This window comes from Stegostoma tigrinum, chromosome 4, assembly GCF_030684315.1.
Source record: "Stegostoma tigrinum isolate sSteTig4 chromosome 4, sSteTig4.hap1, whole genome shotgun sequence".
Taxonomy (NCBI): Eukaryota; Metazoa; Chordata; class Chondrichthyes; order Orectolobiformes; family Stegostomatidae; genus Stegostoma; species Stegostoma tigrinum.
In genome coordinates, this window is record NC_081357.1 from 115090913 (window position 1) to 115117549 (window position 26637).

Here is a 26637-nt window from a genome sequence, read left to right on the forward strand (position 1 = left end):
TCTCTGGAGAGAAGGAGGAAGAGAGGTGACCTGATCGAGGTGTACAAGGTAATGAGAGGCATGGATAGAGTCGATAGCCAGAGACTTTTCCCCATGGCAGGATTGGCTGCCACGAGGGGTCATAGTTTTAAGGTGTTAGGAGGAAGGTATAGAGGAGACGTCAGCGGGAGGTTCTTCACCCAGAGAGTTGTGAATGCAGTGGTAGTCGTGGAAGCGGAGTCATTAGTGACATGTAAGCGACTGCTGGACTTGCACGTGGACAGCAGTGAGTTGAGGGGAATGTAGGTTAGGTTATTTTATTTTTGGATTAGGATTATTTCACGGCACAACATCGTGGGCCGAAGGGCCTGTACTGTGCTGTACTTCTCTATGTTCACAAGTCAATCAAATTTTGTGATACGTTCAAGAAGTGACCCATAAATTAATCATTCTGTAATGGATCTATTATGCAGTCATCACCCTGATTGCACCCCCAAGAAATGTCCCTTTCATTTAAAGATTTTCAAGCCACATGGAGCTGCTTGCTGTAAATGTTTTTCTCTGAAAATAAATAATGTATTATAGAGTATATGAGACAACTGCTCTGCCTTTGACAAAATGAAACTGATGTATTTTTTCCTTACAAAGTGCTTAGTCAACTTCAGCACCAAATCAGACTTGAGTACTTCTTCAGTGTGACGTTGAATAGTGATTTTGTGTTTGAAAATTCCTGTTTATATCTCTTCATATTCCAACCGACACCAGCCGAACTAACTATTCCGTGAAGAAACAATTTTATATCACAATCTTCGTTAGCTTGTGTGTGGAACTAAATCTTCCAGTAGCACTTTCAGAAAGATCTAGAACCAATTTTCTTGCATTGAAAATTGCATCCATAAATGAGCAAATTTATGATTAAATGCCAAGTGATGGAGAATGTCAGGTTTTCTAAGTGCAGGAAGACACTGTCCAAGTAGATTCATAACAAAAGACTTGGAGGCCAGTGATACCATTCACGTGTTTAGAGGCAGCACTCAGATCAGAAATTATTAGCAGCTCTCCCCACACGCATCATTAAATTCCTGAAATTGCATCAACATTTATTTACTCAGCCTTGATACCTTTCCAATGTAAACTACAAACTTGTACATAAGTTGGATATTGTTCATGTGGAATACTGAATTATTTCTGATTGTACAATGAGGTGCAAATGAATGAATTGCATTTTTTTAAGGATTGTATGTCTGGTTGCCTCTTTGCGTCAGTGCTGGACAGGAACTGTCAAAGCATAGGAACAGTCACATATCCAATTTCAGTTATGTGACGTGGTTTGAAAACTACTCTGCTAGAGAACCAAAAACCTCTGTGCTAGAACAGTGAGGGGATGTCAGGCGTTTAGTTGTCTGAATATTTTTAACTTGCTTCTGAGCATCTTAGTAGACACAATAGCTTCCCAAACTGTGGGCTGCGATCATCGATTGGGGTTGCCAGCTGAAATCTTGGATTGCATACCCCAAGACAGCATGACCTAACTTCCCAGTTGTGGAGGTCTGAATCCTGTCCTAAAAAACCAGATGAAATGATAATTTGGAATAAATAGCTTTCTCATTACCCTCCACCCACAAACAAATGAAGGAACACAAATACTTTCAAATTACAAGCGTAATTTCCATAATTCAGATTGTTGAACTGTGACAGAAGTTCTCTTTTCTGAAAGAAAATATCTCAAACCACTGTCTTTTGATAGTAGAAACTTTTTTCCCCAGCGTAATTTCCATAATTCAGATTGTTGAACTGTGACAGAAGTTCTCTTTTCTGAAAGAAAATATCTCAAACCACTGTCTTTTGATAGTAGAAACTTTTTTCCCCTAAAGTATGTATGAGGCTCGTATGAGATTCAGCTGATTATGTTGGCGTACAATTTTTCCTTTCGTCCCATAGTGATTCCTTTAAGATACCACTTCCAAATGGATTTATTAGTTATTATAGATTCATAGAGTCGTACAGCATGGAAACAGACCCTCCAATCCAAATCATCCGAGCCGACCAGATATCCTAAATTTTAAAAGTTCTAATTAAACAGAAACAAACTTCATGCTATTGCTGTGCAAATCTTTCCTAGAAAATTGCATTTCCTCTTAAAATTTGAATTTTAGTTAAATTTGTTCAGAATGGTTTTTGACTACATTTTGTACCATCTGAGATGTTAATCAGATTTTCCATAGTCGCTGTATACAAGAAGCTGGTAACTGATTAGATTGCTGTATTTAACATCAGCTTTTTGTTATTGTATAGATTCAAAACATGAACAATATCATCACTTTTCCTCTGGACAGCCTACTGAAAGGAGATCTGAAAGGAGTTAAAGGGGTAAGAGTATAGTGTCTTTATTTTGTAGGCTTCTTTCAAAGGAAACAAAAATCCTTACATGTTTCTGTTTTGAAGATTTGTGAATACTAATAGATAATTTTTTTAAAATAAACCAGTCTCTAGTAGCCAAGATCCAGGGGAAACTATAAATCAAAAGACCAGGTAGAATATTCATTTTGTTTTCGACATTTTTATTTTCCCACAAAATGTGCAGCATGTCAAAAATCTCAAATCAACAGAAATTTGCCCTCCTAGCTGCTTGAATTACCATATCACCTGATTTAGATAGGATTCCATAGTATTGTACACCATAGAATCTCAGTTGCATTCCTGTTAAGTTCTGCATGAACCTCCTCCATCTAATTTCATCTCTCCTTAGTAGCATATTATAGAAATGGGGTGGAATCTTGCTTTCCTGGAGTTGGAGGTTGGGGGCGAAAAGAGCACCTAACTGAACAATGAAGTTCCATACCCAAATTCTACTGTTTTCTCTGCTTTACCGTTCTGCCATGAAATTGAGACCCTTAAGCACCCAATTAAGATGGGGCATGGGGCTTGATGTAAAACATGGTGCCTGACAGAGGGACTTGAAATGGGGCAGAGGTTTCTCTGTTGCGAGGCATATCCACTTCCACTTCCACTTGCTTTCTGTTTCTCTCTCTTGTGACCAGAAACCCGAGGAACTCCGTCGTTATCTCGCATCCCGTGCTTCTGGATCCTCTGCAATCCTGTATATTCTTCCAGCACTACCTATGGCTGCCTTTTTTGATTGGCCAGTAGCATTCGCTGTGTAGAATTTATACCCCCAGAGTCTTGATTAGAGGTGAAGGGCTGTTAGTGGCTTTTATCAAAGCCTATTTGATATTAGATTCAACAAGATCTCTCTTGACGACAGCCGGCATGTGCCCTTGCTCATACAGAGACGCACAATCCCTTTAAACAGTTGGGTAACAAAATCTGTCGATTTTGAACATAAAAGTAGTTGAACTAGCAACATGTGGAGATGCTGATGCTAGACTGGGTGGACAAGGCCAGAAATCACATGACGCCAGGTTATAGTCCCACAGGTTTATTTGAAAACGCATGCATTTGGAGCCTCACTGCTCCTCCAGGTATTGGTGAGAGGGGTGGCATCAGACGCAGAATTTATAAATAAAAGATCAAAGGGTTACTCAACTGATTAGGATATGTTAAGTAGATCTAAGATACTGTTAAATCTTTAATCAGTCAGCAGGCTTTAGTTGATTAATATGTATATGTATATGAATTTAGTTCAAGTCATCACCCTGAGAGAACTAAAGTAATTAGCAGTGTATAGAAGAGGTGATATTTTAGATCAGACAATGCATTTTAGGTGTGAGGCCTTGTTTAGAGACTGTTTTGGTGTGGAGTTGGTTACACACAGAGACACACACACTCTCTGTGTCTCCCCCTTTGTCCCCCAAACACATGTGCGCATACTTCCTCTCTGTCCCAACTCTCTCGCCTACACACACACACGCACTCTTTCCCCACCCCCACGCCCCGCAAGTCTCTGTCTGATTCTCACTCTAACTCACCCTCCCTCCCTGACTCACTCACAGTTCCTCTTGCCATCTCGTTCTCACCCCACTCGCGCTCTCGCCCTCGCCCTCTCTGGCCCCTCTCCCCCTCTCCCCCTCTCCCCCTGTCTCTCTTCCTCTTTCTCACGCTCGCTTACTCACCCTCTCTCGGCCCCCCCCTCGCGCTCTCTCTCTCTTGCCCTTGCCCCCTCTCGCGCTCTCTCTGTTTCTCGCCCTCTGTCCCTCTCTCTCTCTCGCGCCCTCTCTCTCTCTCTCTCTCTCTCTCTCTCTCTCTCTCTCTCTCTCTCTCTCTCTCTCTCTCTCTCTCTCTCTCTCTCTCTCTCTCTCTCTCTCGCGCGCGACCCCCCTCTCTCTCGCGCGCGACCCCCCTCTCTCTCGCGCGCGACCCCCCTCTCTCTCGCGCGCGACCCCCCTCTCTCTCGCGCGCGACCCCCCCTCTCTCTCGCGCGCGACCCCCCCTCTCTCTCGCGCGCGACCCCCCTCTCTCTCGCGCGCGACCCCCCTCTCTCTCGCGCGCGACCCCCCCCTCTCTCTCGCGCGCGACCCCCCTCTCTCTCGCGCGCGACCCCCCTCTCTCTCGCGCGCGACCCCCCTCTCTCTCGCGCGCGACCCCCCTCTCTCTCGCGCGCGACCCCCCTCTCTCTCGCGCGCGACCCCCCTCTCTCTCGCGCGCGACCCCCCTCTCTCTCGCGCGCGACCCCCCTCTCTCTCGCGCGCGACCCCCCTCTCTCTCGCGCGCGACCCCCCTCTCTCTCGCGCGCGACCCCCCTCTCTCTCGCGAGCGACCCCCCTCTCTCTCGCGCGCGACCCCCCTCTCTCTCGCGCGCGACCCCCCCCCTCTCTGGCGCGCGACCCCCCCCCCTCTCTGGCGCGCGACCCCCCCCCCCTCTCTGGCGCGCGACCCCCCCCCCTCTCTGGCGCGCGACCCCCCCCCCTCTCTGGCGCGCGACCCCCCCCCCCTCTCTGGCGCGCGACCCCCCCCCTCTCTGGCGCGCGACCCCCCCCCCTCTCTGGCGCGACCCCCCCCCCTCTCTGGCGCGCGACCCCCCCCCCTCTCTGGCGCGCGACCCCCCCCCCCTCTCTGGCGCGCGACCCCCCCCCCTCTCTGGCGCGCGACCCCCCCCCCTCTCTGGCGCGCGACCCCCCCCCCTCTCTGGCGCGCGACCCCCCCCCCCTCTCTGGCGCGCGACCCCCCCCCCTCTCTGGCGCGCGACCCCCCCCCCCTCTCTGGCGCGCGACCCCCCCCCCCTCTCTGGCGCGCGACCCCCCCCCTCTCTGGCGCGCGACCCCCCCCCCTCTCTGGCGCGCGACCCCCCCCCCCCTCTCTGGCGCGCGACCCCCCCCCCCTCTCTGGCGCGCGACCCCCCCCCCCTCTCTGGCGCGCGACCCCCCCCCCCTCTCTGGCGCGCGACCCCCCCCCCCTCTCTGGCGCGCGACCCCCCCCCCTCTCTGGCGCGCGACCCCCCCCCCTCTCTGGCGCGCGACCCCCCCCCCTCTCTGGCGCGCGACCCCCCCCCCTCTCTGGCGCGCGACCCCCCCCCCTCTCTGGCGCGCGACCCCCCCCCCTCTCTGGCGCGCGACCCCCCCCCCTCTCTGGCGCGCGACCCCCCCCCTCTCTGGCGCGCGACCCCCCCCCTCTCTGGCGCGCGACCCCCCCCCCTCTCTGGCGCGCGACCCCCCCCCCCTCTCTGGCGCGCGACCCCCCCCCCCTCTCTGGCGCGCGACCCCCCCCCCTCTCTGGCGCGCGACCCCCCCCCCCTCTCTGGCGCGCGACCCCCCCCCCTCTCTGGCGCGCGACCCCCCCCCCTCTCTGGCGCGCGACCCCCCCCCCTCTCTGGCGCGCGACCCCCCCCCCTCTCTGGCGCGCGACCCCCCCCCCTCTCTGGCGCGCGACCCCCCCCCCTCTCTGGCGCGCGACCCCCCCCCTCTCTGGCGCGCGACCCCCCCCCCTCTCTGGCGCGCGACCCCCCCCCCTCTCTGGCGCGCGACCCCCCCCCCCTCTCTGGCGCGCGACCCCCCCCCCTCTCTGGCGCGCGACCCCCCCCCCCTCTCTGGCGCGCGACCCCCTGGGGCCCCCCCCCTCTCTGGCGCGCGACCCCCCCCCCTCTCTGGCGCGCGACCCCCCCCCCTCTCTGGCGCGCGACCCCCCCCCCTCTCTGGCGCGCGACCCCCCCCCCTCTCTGGCGCGCGACCCCCCCCCCTCTCTGGCGCGCGACCCCCCCCCCCCTCTCTGGCGCGCGACCCCCCCCCCCTCTCTGGCGCGCGACCCCCCCCCCCTCTCTGGCGCGCGACCCCCCCCCCCCTCTCTGGCGCGCGACCCCCCCCCCTCTCTGGCGCGCGACCCCCCCCCTCTCTGGCGCGCGACCCCCCCCCCCTCTCTGGCGCGCGACCCCCCCCCCTCTCTGGCGCGCGACCCCCCCCCCCTCTCTGGCGCGCGACCCCCCCCCCCTCTCTGGCGCGCGACCCCCCCCCCTCTCTGGCGCGCGACCCCCCCCCCCCTCTCTGGCGCGCGACCCCCCCCCCTCTCTGGCGCGCGACCCCCCCCCCCTCTCTGGCGCGCGACCCCCCCCTCTCTCGCGCCCGCGTCCCCCCCCTCTCTCGCGCCCGCGTCCCCCCCCCTCTCGCGCCCGCGTCCCCCCCTCTCTCGCGCCCGCGTCCCCCCCCCCTCTCGCGCCCGCGTCCCCCCCCCTCTCTCGCGCCCGCGTCCCCCCCCCTCTCTCGCGCCCGCGTCCCCCCCCCTCTCTCGCGCCCGCGTCCCCCCCCCTCTCTCGCGCCCGCGTCCCCCCCCTCTCGCGCCCGCTTCCCCCCCTCTCTCTCGCGCCCGCGCGTCCCCCCCCCCCTCTCTCTCGCGCGCGCGCGTCCCCCCCCTTTAAAAATTGTTTCCCAATTGGAGTTGTTCTCCTAGCTTCCAAGGTGGGATATATAAAGTAGAAACTGAATGACACAGAACGTCACACTTGATGAAACATGCAGTTATTTTCTATTAGGTCTTTTAATTCAAATTTAATTCGTAGGTCTTTCTAGCCAAGGTCATATCATATTTAGTATTATCTGTTCAGCAGATATCCTGTGTAAAACTAATGTTGTCCACATGAACAGGCAAATAGCTTTGCCAGAAGGGTTGTAGCACCCCTGGGCACAAAGCACAAACTTAAGATCTGATTAACCTACAGATCTGAGAATGAATCCAGTGGCTCATTATGTGGTAATGTTTATTCAGTTCTTGAGTACATTTGTTCCATTTACTAGACACCATCTTTTTGTCTTTGGTTGCTTTGCATTCTTGCTTATCTTGTATTGTGATGAAAGGTGTGTGATTTATACATATTCATCTCATTTGTTTCAGAGTTTGGATTTTAACATAGTGGCAGGTGTAGATCTGTTTCTGTGCAGGGGATTTAAAAGTTAACTGGTCAATCTTTCTGGAGCAATAATTTTATGTCATTCTGTGATGCCTGAGATGTAAATGGATAATTTGTTTTACAGGTATTTGAGAGCAGGGAAAAAGCATTGAAACCCTTTAGTTTGTCTTTGGGTTTGGAGTAATAAACGATTGATTTTATCTTAAGATATAGAGATAGGAAAGCTTTTGGAATCGTAGAATCCCTATTGTGCTGAAAGAGGCCAGTTGGCCCATCGAGTCTGAACTGACTGTCTGAAGAGCATCCCACACAGACTTAGCCATGCACCCTATCCCCAGGAACCTGCATTTACCATGGCTCATTCAATTAACCTGCACACCCCCATACACTACAGTGCAATTTTGCATGGTCATTCCACCAAATCTGCACATTTTTGGACTGTGGTATGAAACTGGAGCACCTGACGGAAATCTACACCGATATGGGGAGAATGTGCAAATTCCCCACAGTCACCCAAATACTAACTCCTGACCCACCGTGCCACCCTTGGGTAGCTTGAAGAAGGCTTGACTGGTGTCAGCTCCAAGTTTATATTCTCCTAGAAAGGAGATTGTTCAGAACTGCTAAGTGAATAAATTAACTCAGTGAAAGAATTTAACTTGTGAAACTTCCAGACCAACTGTGTCTGGTGAAATTTCTAAGATTCTGCATTGGTTATTTAAAACTCAAAGTCTAAGGTCTCAGTTCTGAAAGGATACATGGAAAAGGCTTCACACTCACAATACAGAAACAGGGAGAAGCAGATTCAAACTGGGAAACTTTGTAGAAAAGAGAAGTTTCTTTTTCTTTTGAGAAACTATAAAGTGATGCTGTTGGTGTGTAGGTGGGATTTTGTTTTACTTGGTGCTTTGAAATTTTCAAACTGATATTTGGTTTTTTTGGTCTATATTATTTATATTTCTTCTATCTAATGAACTTCTGCGTTGTTAAAACCAAATCTGCAGCCTTGTGTGAGTATGTCTTCGTGAAAGGCCACCATGTTAAATAAGAAAGGTATGATCTATTAAGTCAGATTTCCATTTTAGATCTGACTTGTGCAGTAGTAACATCAGCTTGGATCATGTGAAGGGGAAGCTCATCCAGGGTCTGGGTTCATTTGAACTCGGATGGATCCGTGTCATTTGTATAGAAACAGATGAATGGAGGTCCTGGATATAAAATAGCTATTGTTGTGGTGGAGTTCATTGCACAGATCTTAAAAATGGCTTTGAAGGTATCAACGCCAAACAGAATTTTTGCTGATAAATTGAAGGTAGAAGAAAAAGCAGATGCTTACCATGATTATCCAACATTGAGTTTACAAGAAGGGAAACCTGAAATTGGGATGTCACCGCTAGAATCAGCTAAGAAACAGAAAAGGATCGACTCAAATTAGAAGAAGCAGCAAAAGAAAGTAAAATGAAAAAGAAACTCGAATGGGAAGAAGACTCCTAGAAAGGATAGAGCTAAGAAAACTTGAGATGGAAGAAGAGAATAAAGAATAACAATGACTCATACAAAAGGGAGTAGAATTCAAAACCGTTGAGTTCTGAAGATCTAGGGTAATTAGTCAACGTGGTTTGGCGGAAGGAAAAGCTGTAAGATTAGCAACAGTAGTAGCAGTAGTTCGGAAGATGATTTGATTCCACTGAGGTAATTGTTTTAACTAAGAATTTATGCTTAGTGTCTAAATTTACAAGAGGATGGAGTAGAAATATTTTTCACCTCAGTTAAGAAGCTAGCTGGACAGATGAAGTGGCCAAAAGATTCTTAAAGTTACAAAGTATTTTTACAGGTACAGTTATCACTGTATGTCAGTTTGTCAGAAGAACAGTCTACAAAGTAAAAACTGCCAGAAAAGCATTATTTGGTGCTTATGACCTTCTACCTGAAGTGTCTCAAATGAAACTTAGGTCTACAAGAAAGCAATTTAATCAGAAGTTTATACAGTTTACCAAGGAGAATAATACTGTGGGATGAGTGGTTTTGATTTCCTAAAGTGATAGCTCAGATATAGTTGAGGTACCTGTCAGCCATAGTGGATGGGAAACCACTGTCATGGAAGAAGCAAGCCATGTAAGCAGCGTTATTTTGGAAGGTGGCATCATCTGAAAAGATGTGACATAGGTGAAGGAACTGGGAGATTGGCATGGAGGCCTTGTAGGACATGAGTGACAACAGCTGTAGTGAAAGCATCAATGGGAGTCTGTGGCTTTGTAGTGGATGGCAGTGGACAGCTTATTCTCCGAAATGGAGACAGAAGTCAAGGAAAGGATGGGAAGTATCAGAAATGGACGATGTGAAAATCACAGGGGGGTGGAAATTGGATGCGAAATGAACAAATTTTTCAAGATCCTAGCGGGATCATGAAGCAGCACTGAAGCAGGCTTTGATGTGCCAAAGAGTTGTGGGAGGGAGCCATTGTAGGACTGGAACAAGGAGGCATGCATAACTGGGACCAATGCACGTACCCATAGCCACTCCTTTGACTTGACAGAGTGAAATAAATTAACTGAGAAATTGTTCAGTGAGAGAAGTTCAGCCTGATGGACGAGAGTGTTGGTGGATGGGGATTGTTCAGGCCTCTGGCCGAGGAGAAGCCGACACCTGTCATACCATCCTGGTGGAGAATGGATGCATAGAGGGATTGGACATCCATGACGAACAGGAGGCAGTTAGAGCCAGGGATTTGTAAATTACCAATATGATGGTGGGCGTCAGAGGAATCACAGATGTGGATGGGCAGGGTCTGGACAAGCGGAGAGAGAATGGACTCTAGGTAGGAGGAAATGAGCTCAGTGGGGCAGAACCAGGCTGAAATAATGGGCCTACCAGGGCAGCCTAGGTTGTGGATTTGGGAAGGAGCTAGAAGCAAGCTCTCTACTCGACAAGGTTGGAGGCAGTGAGGGAAAGCTTTTTGGAGGTAATGAGGTCAGTGACAGTCCTAGCAGTAATGGCTTGATGTTCGGATGTGGGGTCATGTTCTAGGGCGATAAGAAGAAGTGTCCAAGAGTTCAGTGCACCAGACGACAATAGCACCACCTTTGTCAGCAAGTTTGATAACCAAGTTAGAGTTGGCCCTAAGAGAGTGAAGTGTGGCAATTTCAGAAAGGGATAGAATAAAATAGGTGAGAGGAGTAGAGGAATTGAGGTGGCCAGTGTCATGTTGGCTGTTTTCAATGAAGAGATCGAGGGCAGGCAAGAGGTCAGGGGAACTGGCTCAAATGAATGGTGAATACTGGAGGCAGGTTTGGAAGATGATTTGATTCCACTGAGGTAATTGTTTTAACTAAGAATTTATGCTTAGTGGAATCAATGGAACAAGGCAAGGAATCATGCCCGAAGAAGTGAGCACAGAGGTGGAGGAGGTGAAAAAAGTTCAACATTAGGGTGAGCCCGAAATTCATTAAGATGGGGATGTAAGGGTGTGAAACTGAATCCTTTGCTGAGGACAGTACATTCAACCTCTGAGAGGAGAAGGCCGGGACACATGGTGAAAACACAGCAAGGGCTGGGTTGCTGGGAGTGGCCTCGGGGACAGAAAGTGATGGCATCTGAGGACTGGAAAAGGGCAGATGCTAAGGAACAATCTGCAGGATGGATTTTGGAGTCCATAAGTTGCTGGAGTCACGTGCCTTGATGTCCGAAAGTCAAAAGTTTTTTTTTGTTGAGGCAAAGGGTGAAGAAACTGGGGAACAGCTCAGCTTTGAGAGAGGATGAGTCGATGTTCTGCCGAGTGGAGTCGAGCGTGCACATATGCCGGCGTGTGGTTGTTAATCGTAGATCAGGATGAGGCAGGAGCTGCAATCTGAAGAATGTTGTATGTCCAGGAGATACTTGTAACACTGGATGGATTCAAAACATGAAGGGTGACATTTGAAATGAAATCCACGCGTGGCAAGTCAGAGTCATTAGCAGTGGTTGTGGAAGGAAGCATGGCTGCGGAAGCATTTTGACAAACACCGTTTTGAACACCAACAGTGAAATGGAGAGCCACGAAAATGTACAAGGTCAAGGAGGCAGCCAGAATTCCTGGAAGAGCAAAACGATTTCAGGGTAGGAGTAAATTACTGCGGATGCTGGAATCAGTACTGAAAGCAACAAATGCTGGAGATCATAGCGGGTCAGACAGCATCCATGGAGTGACAGTAAGCTAACATGTCAAGTCTAGATCACTTCAGCTCTGATGAATAGTCAAGTGTGGAGGGGATAGGATTTATAGTATAGTTTGGGGGTTGGGGATGGGTGACGTGGGGTGGTATATGTAGAATACTGGTTGAGAAAAGGTGTTGATAGTTTAGATTAAGTGATTGGAATGTGAGAACTAATTGCTGGATTACTAATTTAAATTAATAATTGATCTGGTAATCTGTACAAAATGAAGCCATTATTTTAATAGTAATTGGATGAACAAAAATACTTGGGTTTTCTTCCCTGTGATCTTAAATTTTTAATTTTTCTGATCGTTAAAAATCATCAATTTGTGTTCTGAATGTATTTTAATTGAAGAACAAAAGTGTAAACATACTTATTTGACCAATTAGACAAGCCATCATCACTTCTTAAAAACATGTCTCAGTACTCTGATCCCTTTGGTTAAGCAAAGCTACTCATTTTCTACTGTCACTTGTCAGTGATTCATGATTATTTTATCTGCATGTATTGATTTACATAGCGACATATAAAAATGTTTATAAATTTGCATGAGAGAAGTTAAATGTAGACTATTTAAAATGGCAATATGACAGATGTCAACAAGTGTTTAATGCAATAGGGACATTTTAGATTAGATTCCCTACAGTGTGGAAACAGGCCCTTCGGCCCAACAAGTCCACACCGCCCTTTGAAGCATCCCACCCAGACCCATGCCCCCCATAACCCACACACCCCTGAACACTGCGGGCAATTTAGCATGGCCAATCCACCTAACCTGCACATCTTTGGACTGTGGGAGGAAACCGGAGCACCCAGAGGAAACCCACACAGACACTGGGAGAATGTGCAAACTCCACACAGACAGTCGCCCGAGGCGGGAATCGAACCCGGGTCCCTGGCGCTGTGAGGCTGCAGTGCTAACCACTAAGCCACTGTGCCGCCCATCTCGAGGTGGATTTGCTTAAATCAATTTACAGTGCAACATTGACCTTATTTAGAATTGAACTTTAGATTGGAATAGTCTATATTTTAGGTTTCATTTACAGTTGCCAATAGAAATGAAAAATAACTCAGGAAATAAGTTATACTCTAAGCATATAGTCAAAAGAACCAAAGTTCTTAGCCCTGATTTTGTTTATCAATCCTGTTTAAAATAGAGCGACATTAAATTTTCATGTTGGAATTGTTTTGAAAATTTATCCTTGCATGGAAGGTCTGCATAACTGACAGGATCAGCATTTGTAGCACATCCTTAACTGTTTTCAGAATGTAGTAGTGAGCTATGTATTTAAACCACAATAGTCCATGTGGTATAGGTACACCCACAATAGCATGAGGAAAGGCGTCCAATGCTTTTACCCAATGATAGTAAGGGAACAGTAATATAGTTCCAAGCTGGTTTCCTCTATCCTTTGAAGACCAAAAATCTATCTTGATAGTAAATTTTTCACTCGTGACATGTCTGCAATCCTATGATGTAGAAAATTCCAAATTAACACAAGCCTAAGTGCAGAAATTTCTCTTCATCTCTGTCCTAAATGTTTGGGCATTATTCTGAGGTAGTCCTCTGGATGGGAAAACTGTGTTTCACCCTATCAGCCTCGTTAGAATCTTTTAAGTTTCAATGAGACAGCTTCCAGTTCTCCTAAACTCCAGACAGCATAGGTCCAATTTACTCAGTTTCTGATTGTGGAATAGCCGCCTCAAGGCAGGAGCTGATGTAGTGAATGTTCTTTGTAATGTTTACCTGTAATGCAAGCATGACCTTTCTTAAATATGGAGACCACAGCTGCAGAGAGTAATCCAAATTTGGTTTTACCCAAGCCCTGTACAATTATGGGTAGACTTCTTTTTTCTTTATTCATTTGTGGTATGTGGGTGTCGCTGGCTGGTCAGCATTTATTGCTCAGGATTTGTATACTGCGGCTCAGGTGCATTAAAGTCAAATGTGCTGTTAACCTTTCTAATGCCTTGTATTACCTGCATATTAATGTTATGTTCCTTGTGGAAGTATGCCACGTACATCTGAACATAAAGATTGGCGAGTTACATGCCTTGTAAAAATAGTCTGCTTTTCTCTTTCTCCTCTTACTACCAAAGTCATTAATCTCTCACTTAACATATACTGCAGCTGCCACTTTGTTGTCCTCTTAATTTGTCCATAATCTCTTTGCAGTCTTTTTGTACTATTTTCATAACTTGTGTTCCCACCTAGCTTTATATCTAGCAAACCACAATCAATTATTCTGTCTTTTTGTCCAAAGTCATCAATATAAATTATAAATTGCTATACTCTGATCCTTCTGTACTTCATCAGTCAGAGCATGTCAACTTGAAAGTATCCCATTTATTTTGACTCCCTCCATCCATTACTAAGTACACCATAATCTTAATTCCATGATCACCTGTTTTGAATATTAACCCTTTGTGCGATGTCTTATCAAATGTCTTTTGGAAATTCACATGCAGTACATCTACTGCTTTTGACTTCATCTAACCTACTAGCTTGATCTTAAAAACATTAATAAATTTATTGAATACCACCTCCCCTTTGTGAAATAATGTTGGTTTAATCTTGATTATATTATGATTTTCCAAGCACTTTGGTAAGACTCACTTAATAATATGTTTCAACATTTTCCAGTTACTGATGTCAGGCAGTTCTCTATTTTCTCAGTCCCTTTTTGAATTATGGCGTAATGGTTGCTAACTTTTGTACTATATTCATCTGTAGGATCTTAAGAAGCCTTTTGATAAAGCCTGGAAAGACTATGAAACAAAAGTGTAAGCCTTGTAATTTTTTTGGAGTAGTAAGTAGTATATTTGCATGGCTGTTTTGAAATTGACACTTTTTATATGGGTATTCGGTAGATATTGTAACATTCAATACATTGCTTTTTTAAAAAATCAGTATGTTTTAAGATAATGGCTATGACCTATGTATATTAATCATTATATAGTAAGTTTTTTTGTATGAATTATGGTTAATGACATGTTCTGAGTGACATTTCTAAGACTTCAGAGCAGAATGGTCTATCCAGGTTGAAGTGCCCAGGAATTGCCACCCAAAGAGTGAAAAGCCATTGCTCAAATACAGAAAGGAAAGAAACCAATAAATACATTAAGAGCAAAAAGAATTAAATAAATTATTGAACATTTATTTTTAGTCCTGATGTAGTAAAAATATATATTCCAAGCAGAATTTTATCTTTTTCTGACAACTTAATAATTGTTCATCAATTTTATCATGTAAGATAAAAGCTAAAAGTCAACTCCAGAAATTAAAATGTTGACTCTCAAAACTGCTCAGTAATTCCTAACCAGATTTTACAAACCAATATCGGATAGCATGTTTATCACTTTAACAAAAATTAACAATTTATTATTAATAATGTAACTTCAGCAAAATACAGATGAACTCCAAGGCAATCTAATTAATATGTAATATGTAATCATCTTTGATCATCCAAATGCACACTCTCACCGAGAGACACAATTGAGGGATAATTTTTCTTAAAAAGCATCATTTGCCAGTCTGATTAGCATTTCAGTGAAAACCGCGTTAGGGAACTGGAGCTGGATGAACTTCGGATCATTCGGGAGGCAGAGGGGGTTAATGAGAGGAGTTACAGGGAGGTAGTCACTCCTCAAGTACAGGAAAAAGGCAGATGGGTTATGGTCAGGGGACGGAAGGGGAACCGCAGGCAGTGCAGGGATCCCCTGTGGCCATTCCCCTCAGCAATAAGTATACCGTTTTGGATACTGTTGTGGGGGTGGGGGGGGGGGACTTACCGGGGGAAAGCAGTGGGCCACAGCTCTCTGGCACAGAGTCTGTCCCTGCTGCTCAGAAGGGAAGGGGGAAGAGGAGAGGAGCATTAGTCATTGGGGACTCCATAGTTAGGGGGACAGATAGGAGGTTCTGTGGGGACGAGAGAGACTCACAGCTGGTGTGTTGCCTCCCAGGTGCCAGGGTGCGTGTTGTCTCTGATCGTGTTTTTGGAATCCTTAAGGGGGAGGGGGAGCAGCCCCAAGTCGTGGTCCACATTGGCACCAACGACCTAGGTAGGAAGAGAGATGGGGATTTAAGGCAGAAATTCAGGGAGCTAGGATGGAAGCTGAGGGCTAGGACGAACAGAGTTGTTGTCTCTGGTTTGTTGCCCGTGACACGTGCTAGTGAGGCGAGGAATAGGGAGAGAGAGGAGTTGAACATATGGCTACAGGGATGGTGCAGGAGGGAGGGTTTTGGATTCTTGGATAATTGGGGCTCTTTCTGGGGTAGGTGGGACCTCTACAAGCAAGATGGTCTTCACCTGAACCAGAGGGGTACCGATATCCTGGGGGGGAAATTTGCTAAGGCTGTTCGGGTGGGTTTAAACTAATTCAGCAGGGGGATGGGCACCAAAACTGTAGTTCGATTATAGGAAAGGTTGCGAGTAGGGTGGTCCGAAATAAAGTTTCAGGGAAGCAAGATGGCACCAGCAAGCAAGAAGTTTGTTTGAAGTGTGTCTACTTCAATGCCAGGAGCATCCGGAATAAGGTGGGTGAACTTGCAGCACAGGTTAGTACCTGGGACTTCGATGTTGTGGCCATTTCGGAGACATGGATAGAGCAGGGACAGGAATGGTTGTTGTAGGTTCTGGGATTTAGATGTTTCAGTAAGAACAGAGAAGATGGTAAAAAGGGCGGAGGTGTGGCATTGTTGGTCAAGGACAGTATTACATTTGCAGAAAGGATGCTTGGGGACTCGTCAACTGAGGTAGTATGGGCTGAGGTTAGAAATAGGAAAGGAGAGGTCACCCTGTTTGGAGTTTTCTATAGGCCTCCGAATAGTTCCAGAGATGTAGAGGAAAGGATAGCAAAGATGATTCTCAATAGGACTGAGAGAGACAGGGTAGTTGTCATGGGGGACTTCAACTTTCCAAATATTGACTGGGAACACTATAGTTCGAGTACGATAGATGGGTCAGTTTTTGTCCAGTGTGTGCAGGAGGGCTTCCTGACACAGTATGTAGATAGACCAACAAGGGGCGAAGCCACATTAGATGTGGTACTGGGTAATGAGCCTGGCCAGGTGTTAGATTTGGAAGTAGGTGAGCACTTTGGTGATAGCGATCACAAATCTGTTATGTTTACTTTAGTGATGGAAAGGGATAGGTGTATACCACTGGGCAAGAGTTATAGCTGGGGGAAAGGCAATTACGATGAGATTAGGCAAGATTTAGGGAGCATAGGATAGAGAAAGAAACTGCAGGGGATGGGCACATTAGAAATGTGGAGCTTATTCAAGGAAAAGCTCCTGTGTGTCCTAGATAAGTATGTACCTGTCAGGCAGGGAGGAAGCTGTAGAGTGCGGGAGCTGTGGTTTACGAAGGAGGTGGAATCTCTGGTCAAGAGGAAGAAGGCAGCTTATGTTAGGATGAGATGTGAAGGCTCAGTTAGAGCACTTGAGGGCTACGAGGTAGCCAGGAAAGACCTAAAGAGAGCTCAGAAGAGCCAGGAGGAGACATGAGAAGTTGTTGGCGGATAGGATCAGGGTAAACCCTAAGGCGTTCTATAGGTATTTAAGGAATAAAAGAATGACGAAAGTAAGATTAGGGCCAATCAAGGATAATAGTGGGAAGTTGTGTGTGGAGTCAGATGAGATAGGGGAAGCGCTAAATGAATATTTTTCAACAGTATTCACTCTAGAAAACAACAATGTTGTCGAGGAGAATACTGAGATACAGGCTACTAGACTAGGTGGGATTGAGGTTCACATGGAAGAGGTATTAGAAATCCTACAGAGGGTGAAGACAGATAAGGCCCCTGGGCCGGATGGGATTTATCCTGGGATCCTCTGGGAAGCTAGGGAGGAGATTGCCGAGCCTTTGGCATTGATCTTTAACTCGTCATTGTCTACAGGAATAGTGCCAGATGACTGGAGGATGGCAAATGTGGTCCCCCTGTTCAAGAAGGGGCGTAGAGACAACCCTGGTAATTATAGACCAGTGAGACTTACCTCAGTTGTTGGTAAAGTGTTGGAATAGATTATAAGGAATAGGATTTAAAATCATCTAGAAAAGAATAAATTGATTAGGGATAGTCAGCACAGTTTTGTGAAGGGAAGGTCGTGCCTCACAAACCTTTATTGAGTTCTTTGAGAAGGTGACCAAACAGGTAGATGAGAGTAGACCGGTTGATGTGGTGTATATGGATTTCAGCAAGGCATTCGATAAGGTTCCCCACAATAGGCTATTGTACAAAATGCCGAGCAATGGAATTGTGGGAGATATAGCAGTTTGGATCGGAAATTGGCTTGCTGAAAGAAGACAGAGGGTGGTAGTTGATGGGAAATGTTCATCCCGGAGATCAGTGACTAGTGGTGTACCGCAAGGGTCGGTGTTGGGTCCACTGCTGTTTGTCATTTTTATAAATGACCTGGATGAGGTCGTAGAAGGATGGGCTAGTAAATTTGCAGATGACACTAAGGTCGGTGGAGTTGTGGACAGTGACAAAGGATGCTGTAGGTTGCAGAGAGACATAGATAAGCTGCAGAGCTGGGCTGAGAGGTGGCAAATGGAGTTTAATGCAGACAATTGTGAGGTGATGCACTTTGGTAGGAGTAACCAGAAGGCAAAGTACTGGGCTAATGGTAAGATTCTTAGCAGTGTAGATGAGCAGAGAGATCTCGGTGTCCATGTACACAGATCCTTGAAAGTTGCTACCCAGGTTGACGGGGCTGTTAAGAAGGCATACAGTGTTTTAGCTTTTATTAATAGAGGGATCGAGTTCCGGAACCAAGAGGTTCTGCTGCAGCTGTACAAAACTCTGGTGTGGCCGCACTTGGAGTGTTATGTACAGTTCTGCTCACCGCATTATAAGAAGGATGTGGAAGCTTTGGAAAGGGTGCAGAGGAGATTTAGTGGGATGTTGCCTGGTATGGAGGGAAGGTCTTATGAGGAAAGGCTGGGGGACTTGAGGCTGTTTTCATTAGAGAGAAGAAGGTTGAGAGGTGACTTAATTGAAACATATAAAATAATCAGAGGGTTAGATAGGGTGGATAGGGAGAGCCTTTTTCCTAGGATGGTGATGGCGAGCACGAGGGGGCATAGCTTTAAATTGAGGGGTGAAAGATATAGGACAGATGTCAGAGGTAGTTTCTTTACTCAGAGAGTAGTAAGGGAATGGAACGCTTTGCCTGCAACGGTAGTAGATTCACCAACTTTAGGTACATTTAAGTCGTCATTGGACAAGCATGTGGACGTACATGGAATAGTGTAGGTTAGATGGGCTTGAGATTGGTATGACAGGTCGGCACAACATCGAGGGCCAAAGGGCCTGTACTGTGCTGTAATGTTCTATGTTCTATATCTTCTGGAAGTCTGATGGGTTCTATTACAGGCATGTAAGATTGAATCGTGCTTGAATTCCGAAGTCACCAGTCAATACAAGCAACTTCTGCTGACCTCCAGAGACTTTTCCTTGTTTCTTAGCCTGGGATTCTTTCTCAGGACTTTCAACCAGTTGATAACTGGAGACTAGAGAGAACAAAACCAAAAATGCAGTCCTGCAGCTTACAAGCAACACTGCTTCCTACCCAAAAAACCAATTAAAACCAGTTCACTCTTCAGTTTCTCATTTTCATCATTCTCTGGTTGCTTGGCCAGCACCTGTTCTCCCTTGATTGACCAATTCAACATCCAGCCAGCAGCCAATCCCTCAACGTAACATCTCAATGCTGATTTGTTTATAGTGTTCTTAGAGCAGTAATTTAAACTGCAGTATCCTTCCTGGCCAGTTCCTAACTTCAGACGTCAGTCTTTTCATAGATCATATTATCATAGAATCCCTACAGGGTGGAAGCAGGCTATTTGGCCTGTCGCGTCTACACTGGCCCTCCGAAGAGCATCCCACCCAGACCCAGCCCCTGCCCTATTCCTGCATTTTCCACCCTAGGCACTATAGGCAACTTAGCATAGCCAATCTGTCTAACCTGCACATCGATGGACTGTGGGAGGAAACCGGAGAACCTGGAGAAACCCACGCAGACATGGGAAGAATGTGCAAACTCCATACAGACAATGGCGTGAGGCCGGAATCGAATCTGGGCCCTTGGTGGTGTGAGGCAGCAGTGCTAACCGCTGAGCCAAGCTGCTGTTTAAATCTGATTGCCCTGGGTGACCAAGTGACATTTCCCAAGGTCTTAGATCGAGATGTGACTGTACTCTCGACAGTGTAGGCACCCCTGACTGTCCATAGACCCATTGACTCACTTAATGAATGCTCCCCTTAGACACTGAGACATGACTGTTTGTTTGAAGTACATTGTGTATTTACGCATAAGCTGCTCATTCATGGTTGTAAGTGAGATGGTGGTGTAACATGGTGCTGAATAGCAACATATCCAGCCTCTTGACTGTCCATTGCAAAAGAAACATGACAACCTTCATGACTTTGCCTGTGCTGAAAGGCAAGGCAAGACCAAAATACTTGTGAGCATCCAAGTTTACGCAACGTGACTGAACATGAAAAAAGAGGCCAGAGGTGCATTTTGTTCCAAAGCATGAGCATTCATACATCCAGTTGACATGAGTTATGTACAGTTACTATATGCACTTTGCGAAGAGGTTATTTCAAGCATTACTGTCACAGAAATAAAAATTGTGATTTTTTTTGTTGTTATTACATTCATCAAAATTTGTTTTTGTGGCTTTGTAACTAAAGTCATTATGCAGTTTACTTGATGTTCAAAGATAAAAATGGTTTGTTGACATGTAGCATTATATATTTTATGTGGCTTTACATAGTATATATAGTTTAGAACTGATACTTTTCACTCCTCCAAAACAGTTGATACATTACTTCTTTTTAATAACTGGGAAACCTTGGATGACTGTAATTTTCATTTTTTTATGCTACAGTCGTTTTATTAAGTGGTCGTCGAGCAAGAAGAGCTTGCATTTGTGTGCATCTTTTATGACCTCAAAATGCCCTCCAATAATATCATTAACAATGTAAATAACTCACCAGGTAATGTGTTCCAGTGATAATATTGGACAGGTTATTAGGTAAAATATTCCTGCAGGTCATCAAAATTGCATTTTTCATTAACAGGTGGCGTTAAATTGACCTGTAATTATTTTCCTTTATTGCTTGCGGCTGGGTCAGTTAGGGATCTTGAATGGCCAATTTATGTTATTTCAATGCTTCTTTCTACAGTTGCTGGATTTAGGCAGACCAAGGTGTCCCTGGTAATAATGTTGCAACTTGGGCAGGCAACAAGCTGCTGGGACAAGATGTGACTTGTTTTCAAGTTGCCTTTGCCTATTGGAGGTGAGCCCCAGCCCCACCACAAAAAACACTTTTCACCCTTCCTTGTTGACACACGCTTCCCTCTGCAAAAAAACAGACTTGCTTTACCTTGGCCTCCATGGCTCCTCTTGTTCAGAGGAGTGCCTGTAGTTGAGGCAGTGCCATTGTTTCCAGTGGGCACTGCTGGAATGAGAGACTGGCCAGCCACTTATCGGACTGCAGCTCTCAGTGGTGGGACTTCCTCTCTGATTACAGCCCAATGTTTCTCTCAAGCCAATTAATGCCTGACAGCCATGATATGACTGCAGGGAAAGCTGGCGCTGGGGTAGAGAGAGCACAGCCCCAGCATAAAATTCAACCCTTTGATTCTCCTGAAATTTTTTTGCTTCAGTATTCTGAAGATCAGGGGAAGTAACTGAACAGGAACTGAATCTTTTAATTTGTTAATTTTGAGATGTGGACTAAAAGGAAAGTATTTTGAAAAACAAGTTGGAGGAGATCAAAGTGTTGCGATCTCAATGGATATGACTGACCATCTTGGAAAAAATATCAAGAAATAATAGTTTAGTCTCTAGAAATAATAACTTAGAGGTATGTTCCAATTAGATGGATGTCTGACCTCACGTCTCGATCCACAGAAAATCATTAGTGGCCGCTGGCACTTCAGAAAGGAAGAAGTGCCTGACAAACCTGCCATCACAGATTTCTTTCAGAAAGCAAAGGACAAGGGAATTGCAGTGGATGTGTGTAACTGTACTTTCAAATGTATTTTGTATGAAAACTATGAAAAAAGTAAGGATTTGGAGGTGGAGAAGCAAAAGACATTTGAAGCAGAATCTCAAGGTTATTTAATACATCTGCCTTTGAACCAGTCTCAAGATTTATTACACATAATAATGTGGTAGTGGTGAGATTTGAATGTTAAAATGGGAAAATTCATGTAACTTTTAGCACAACTGTAATACTGTAATTTTATTTGCAGTACAAAAATTGAGAAGGAGAAAAAAGAACATGCCAAGCAACATGGTATGATCCGTACGGAAATAAGTGGAGCAGAAATTGCTGAAGAGATGGAGAAAGAGCGGCGATTTTTTCAATTACAGATGTGTGAGGTAAATCAATTCCAGCTAATTGTGGCTTTTTTGAGCAGATTATTGTAATTAGGAAATTATTTGGTCAACCATTGCAGTACCTTATGGGACTGGTTGGGTTTTTTTCTGTTATTACCTGTCAGTAGATTCTATTTGGGACGATTAGCTGCAAATTTTTAGAAGTATTATATTATAGTTTTGTGGATTAATTTAGACATGTTTGTATATAGCATCTATTTGCATGCCTCAATTGATATTTGAATTGATTTTATGCAGCCTAATCATAAATTGCAGTTATGTACAAATTGTCCACAATAGCTTATAAAAGTTTCACCTCAGATAGAAATGTACGCATCACAATTCCATAGCTTCCTTGTTGAGCAGATTAGGTGAATCTATGCAGCATCTTTTACATGTAGGAGTATTGCAATTTGGCTTAAATGAGCCGTCAGCCATGACTTAGTGATTATGCTTTTTCCATTTTGAAAGCTGTGGGTTCTGGAACCTCCCTGGAGACAAATCCGAGGAGTACTACACTGTTGGAGGTGTCATTGTTTAGATAGGACATTAAATCAGAGCCTACTCAGCCTTGTTAAGTGAACTTAAAAGATCCCTACTTTGAAGAGAAGCAGCTGTTCTGATCAATGTCTATACTGCACTAACATCACTGAACTCAGTTTTTTGGCTACATTGTGGAATTTTGTATAGAAATTAACTGATGCTTTTCCTAAATTGCAACAGGTGACTTTAGGTGGAAGCTTCAACTTCTTGATCCAAGTGTGGTGATAGGTGGGATGTCCCATCACTGTGAATAGAAAAGTCCGCCAGATATTTCGCCTATCTGACAATAAATGATACCTGGCGAGCTTTCCAGTGGGATCAGTTCTAAAGAACGGTGTGTCCTGTCTGCCTGAAGCTGCTAGCCATCAGCCTGGCAGCTTGTGTAAATTGCAATACCTCCTCAGAGGTTAAGGCTTCTCAAGGCATAGCAACTTGGAACTCAAGGAGCAGTGGGCTCAGGAGGTGCATTCTCAGAAGTGTATATGTGTATGTCTATGTGGGCATCTGTGACAACTTTGGGGTGCAGGCAGCAGGGAAAGGGGCCAGAAGCAAGGGCAAAGGGATGGCTTTAAGCAACCACCCACTTTCTCCCACCACCTGCTGTTGCTAATTCTTAGCATGCAGGCTGTTTGGAAGGTTGCAAGCTTGTTCATCTGCTGGAAATGCACACAATCACAGTGGTGGCATTAAGAGGCTCCTACAGGTTTTCTTTTCTTTGCTTTCATTTTTTTCCTGTTTTCTCTATTCTCTCGGTACTTTTGGAATATAAACATTCATCTAGATTCTTGTCACTTGCTGATTCCCACAGGAAGCTCAGCTTAGAATTCCTGTCATTTTCTTGAGCTCTTACCCTCTAATCACAGATATACCGGTTGGCGCAACTACACAGCGGAATCCAGTGGCTGTTGGTGTGGATCCCATGTAAATTCCAGTTACTGAGTTCACTTACAATTGGTGATTTTCCTGGAAATACTTATGACTGCACACACATTCCTCCATTCATAATAGTTGCTGGAGATACGTCCATGATGGTATAAATTGAAACTATATAGAGTCGCAGAGTGTGAATGTCTGGATTTAACTCTCACCTGTTCATAGGTGTATATCATAACGTATGAACGGGTTGATTAAATAACTATAAATTGAGATCTTGCCCAGATTCCAGATATTCCTTTCGTGTTGCAAGACCAGTATTTATTGCATTTCCTTAATTGCCTTGAAAGATTGGTGTTGAGCCATTTTCGTGTGCTTCTGCAGTCCATCAGGCACTCCCACAGTGTTGTTGACATGGGAATCCCAGGAATTTGACCCATAAGGATCAGAAGTGAAAGTTACGGGCACGTACACTTTTTTATATTTCTGGTGGAATAGGTCTAAGGATTTTCAGTCATGCAGTTATCACAACTCATTTTTACATACATCAGTAAAGCCACACTCTTTAAAGTTGTATGCAACTTTCTTAGCAAATTTATTAACCAACATACAATTATCTGATGTATAGTTGTTTAATATTAATGATCATTTAATTGTGCAGGTTTATACAAGTTCAAATAGAACCAGCAGTTGTACATCTTCCTTGAGAGCTTGTTTGGTTACACTAGTTTTTTTTTTCATTTTTTGTTGAACTGTTCAGTTTAAAAAATTTTTTTCTCTACAGTATTTGCTTAAAGTCAATGAAATCAAGATTAAGAAAGGTGTTGATTTACTCCAGAACCTGATTAAATATTTCCATGCACAATGCAAGTAAGTTTTTTGTGCTTTATTCCTTATTATCAAAAAATCACAACCGTTTTGATTATGTGTTGAAATCTGTTAAAAGAATTTATGCAGTATTTACTTCTAAAATCTGCCTCGTTGTTTGCTCACTATATTATGCTGATTAGTTTATTGTTAATATGTATGATACATTTCAGTTTAACTGTTTAGTAACAGTTTCTTTCAGGATGGCTTGAAAGCTGTAGAAAATTTAAAACCTTCCATGGAAAAACTGGCTACAGATTTGCATGCTGTAAGTGGAACTATGACTGTCTGAAACTTTATTTGTCTATTGAGGAAGTATTAAAATTGTCACAAATTACACTTGTTCACGCATGCCTTTGGTTCCAGACTTAACTGCTGCAATACATTCTTGGCTGGCCCGTCTCATTTCTACTCAGTGTTAGCTTGATTATCCAAAACTCTGCCTGTATTTTAACTCACCAATGGTCCAATAAACGTATCTCCCCTGCGTTCACTGATGATCATTGACTCCTGGTCAAGCAATGCCATGCTTTCAAAATTCTCATCTTTGTTTTCAAATCCCAACATAGCCTGTACCTTCAATATTTCCATACCTACTTTGATCAACCTCGTAAAAGTAGATTATGGGTAGTGTCTTAAGGGAGGAAAGCAAGGTAGAGATGTGAATAAATATTCCAGAGCTTGGGACCTATATAACTGTAGGCACAACCAAAAATGTTGGAGTGATTAAAATTGGTAAAGAATAAGAAACTAGAATTGAAGGGGTGCAGATATTTTGGAAGTTTGTTAGGCTGGTCATTACAAAACTATAGATGAGTGAGGCCATGCTGGGATTTGAAAACACATTTTTGGTCATCGAACATTATTTTCTCCTGATGAAATTCAGTATCATGGTTGAAGCTCCTGGGACAGTAAAGGTGCTGTATAAATCTAAGATCTTTGTTGTTGCGGTGGCTTGTAGGTCTCATTTGATTTTTGATTTCTGTTGAGTCTGCTGACCTTGTCAAGGGAACAGTTTGGTCCTGTAATTCAATTTGTTGCAGCAGACTAGAGGATAGAGAAATATCTGCTCTTGAATACTTTATGATAGTCATTGTAAATAAAATGCTGAAATTCACTTGCATGCATCGGGTCTGATCTGGCCGTATTATTCCTCCATGGTTAAATAGCCTAATGACATTTAAATCTGCAGTTTCTGCTTAAAGTTTTTAACAGCATTCAAATGAAAACATCTTGATTGTACTCAGTTCTCTCAATTAAGCTCATGAGCACATCTTCGAGTATGGATTTGGAGTGCTGGTATAGTGATCATTAAAATTAAAGAAGTGGAAAGTTGGATATCCTCAAAAGACCTCTCAATGCATCAATAACCTTTTGCAAGGGACTGAAAATTGAAATCTAAAATTAAAGGGTACTATTATGTTGGTAAGAGGTTAGTTACAGAGCAGCCCACCACTAAAACTTGTATTTGCTTGGGTGGGGATAATGTTGTAATAGGTGATTATAATGACAGTGACCTATTATGCCACTGTACAGCATTGCACTCTAACATTGTAGCATGCCTCCCATTAGGTCAGCAGTGGCTTGCAATCACTGTGATTGAATGTGGCAGCCTATGCTGCATGGTAGCTGGCGGTGTGTTCATTGTGAACGATTGGCTCTGCATCTGCCTGTTCACTCAGGCCCTGAAAAGACAGCCCCTGACAGTCAGTGCTGGATTGATGAATCAAGACGATTGAAGACGTGGGTGTCTATGGTAGAAATGGCTATTCAGACTATATGGGATCTTATTGCTTTTTTTTTGTCTTTGGCCAGCTGTTTTGAGCTTGAGGCTACCTGTCGCATTTACTAATCTCTGAATTAATAACCTTTTGCTACTTAGTTCCTTTAACAAGATCTCAAGGTGTTTTTCAAGCATGTTATAAAGTGACATAAGACACAAGGCTGCCTGAGATATTAGGGCAAAGATCGAAGTACATCAGCCCATAGTGGGGGAGTAAGATTGAGGATATTCAAGAGGCTGGAGTTAGAGGTGATATCTTGGAGTGTGGTGTCACTGGCGGAATTTGGAGTTGAGAAAAAGTAGTGACATGGATTTGAAATCAGGGATGAGAATTTTAAACTGGAAGTGTTGTCTATCCAGGGGCCAAAGTACTTGAATGACGAGATTGGGTTGAAAAGCAAACAAGACTTGCTGCAAGTTAGGGTGCTAGCAATAACATTTAAATAACTTCCAAGTTTCAGAAAGAACGTGGAAGGCTGGCGAGAGATTATTTGGACTGATCAAGACTTGAGGTAACAAAAGTGGAACAAAGTCAGGTGATCTTACAGACCTGCAATAGGCAGCCTTAGTGATAGTTCAGTTATGTGGTTTGAAGTTCATAATGTTTCAGAAATAACAGCAATGTTGTGGTCATCAGCCTGGTTTAGCCTCATGGCAGTCAGGGAGAGGGGTGGACTCAGCATGTGGGAAACCCAGTTTGTAAT

The 26637-nt window shown here is 45.0% G+C and overlaps 1 protein-coding gene across 3 annotated transcripts in view; it reads left to right on the forward strand.

Annotated features, from left to right (window-relative positions):
• LOC125452475 (arf-GAP with SH3 domain, ANK repeat and PH domain-containing protein 2) overlaps positions 1–26637 on the forward strand; it is a 162134-nt gene that overhangs the window by 69600 nt on the left and 65897 nt on the right. For 2 of the 3 annotated variants that reach the window (XM_059645606.1, XM_059645605.1), the window contains exons 4-8: positions 2275–2349; positions 14202–14251; positions 21741–21870; positions 24068–24153; positions 24343–24418. In XM_059645606.1, the coding sequence (XP_059501589.1) occupies positions 2275–2349; positions 14202–14251; positions 21741–21870; positions 24068–24153; positions 24343–24418 (417 nt within the window). Of the gene's footprint in view, positions 1–2274; positions 2350–14201; positions 14252–21740; positions 21871–24067; positions 24154–24342; positions 24419–26637 lie in introns of those variants that run through there. The other variant, XM_059645607.1, reaches the window with a different exon arrangement.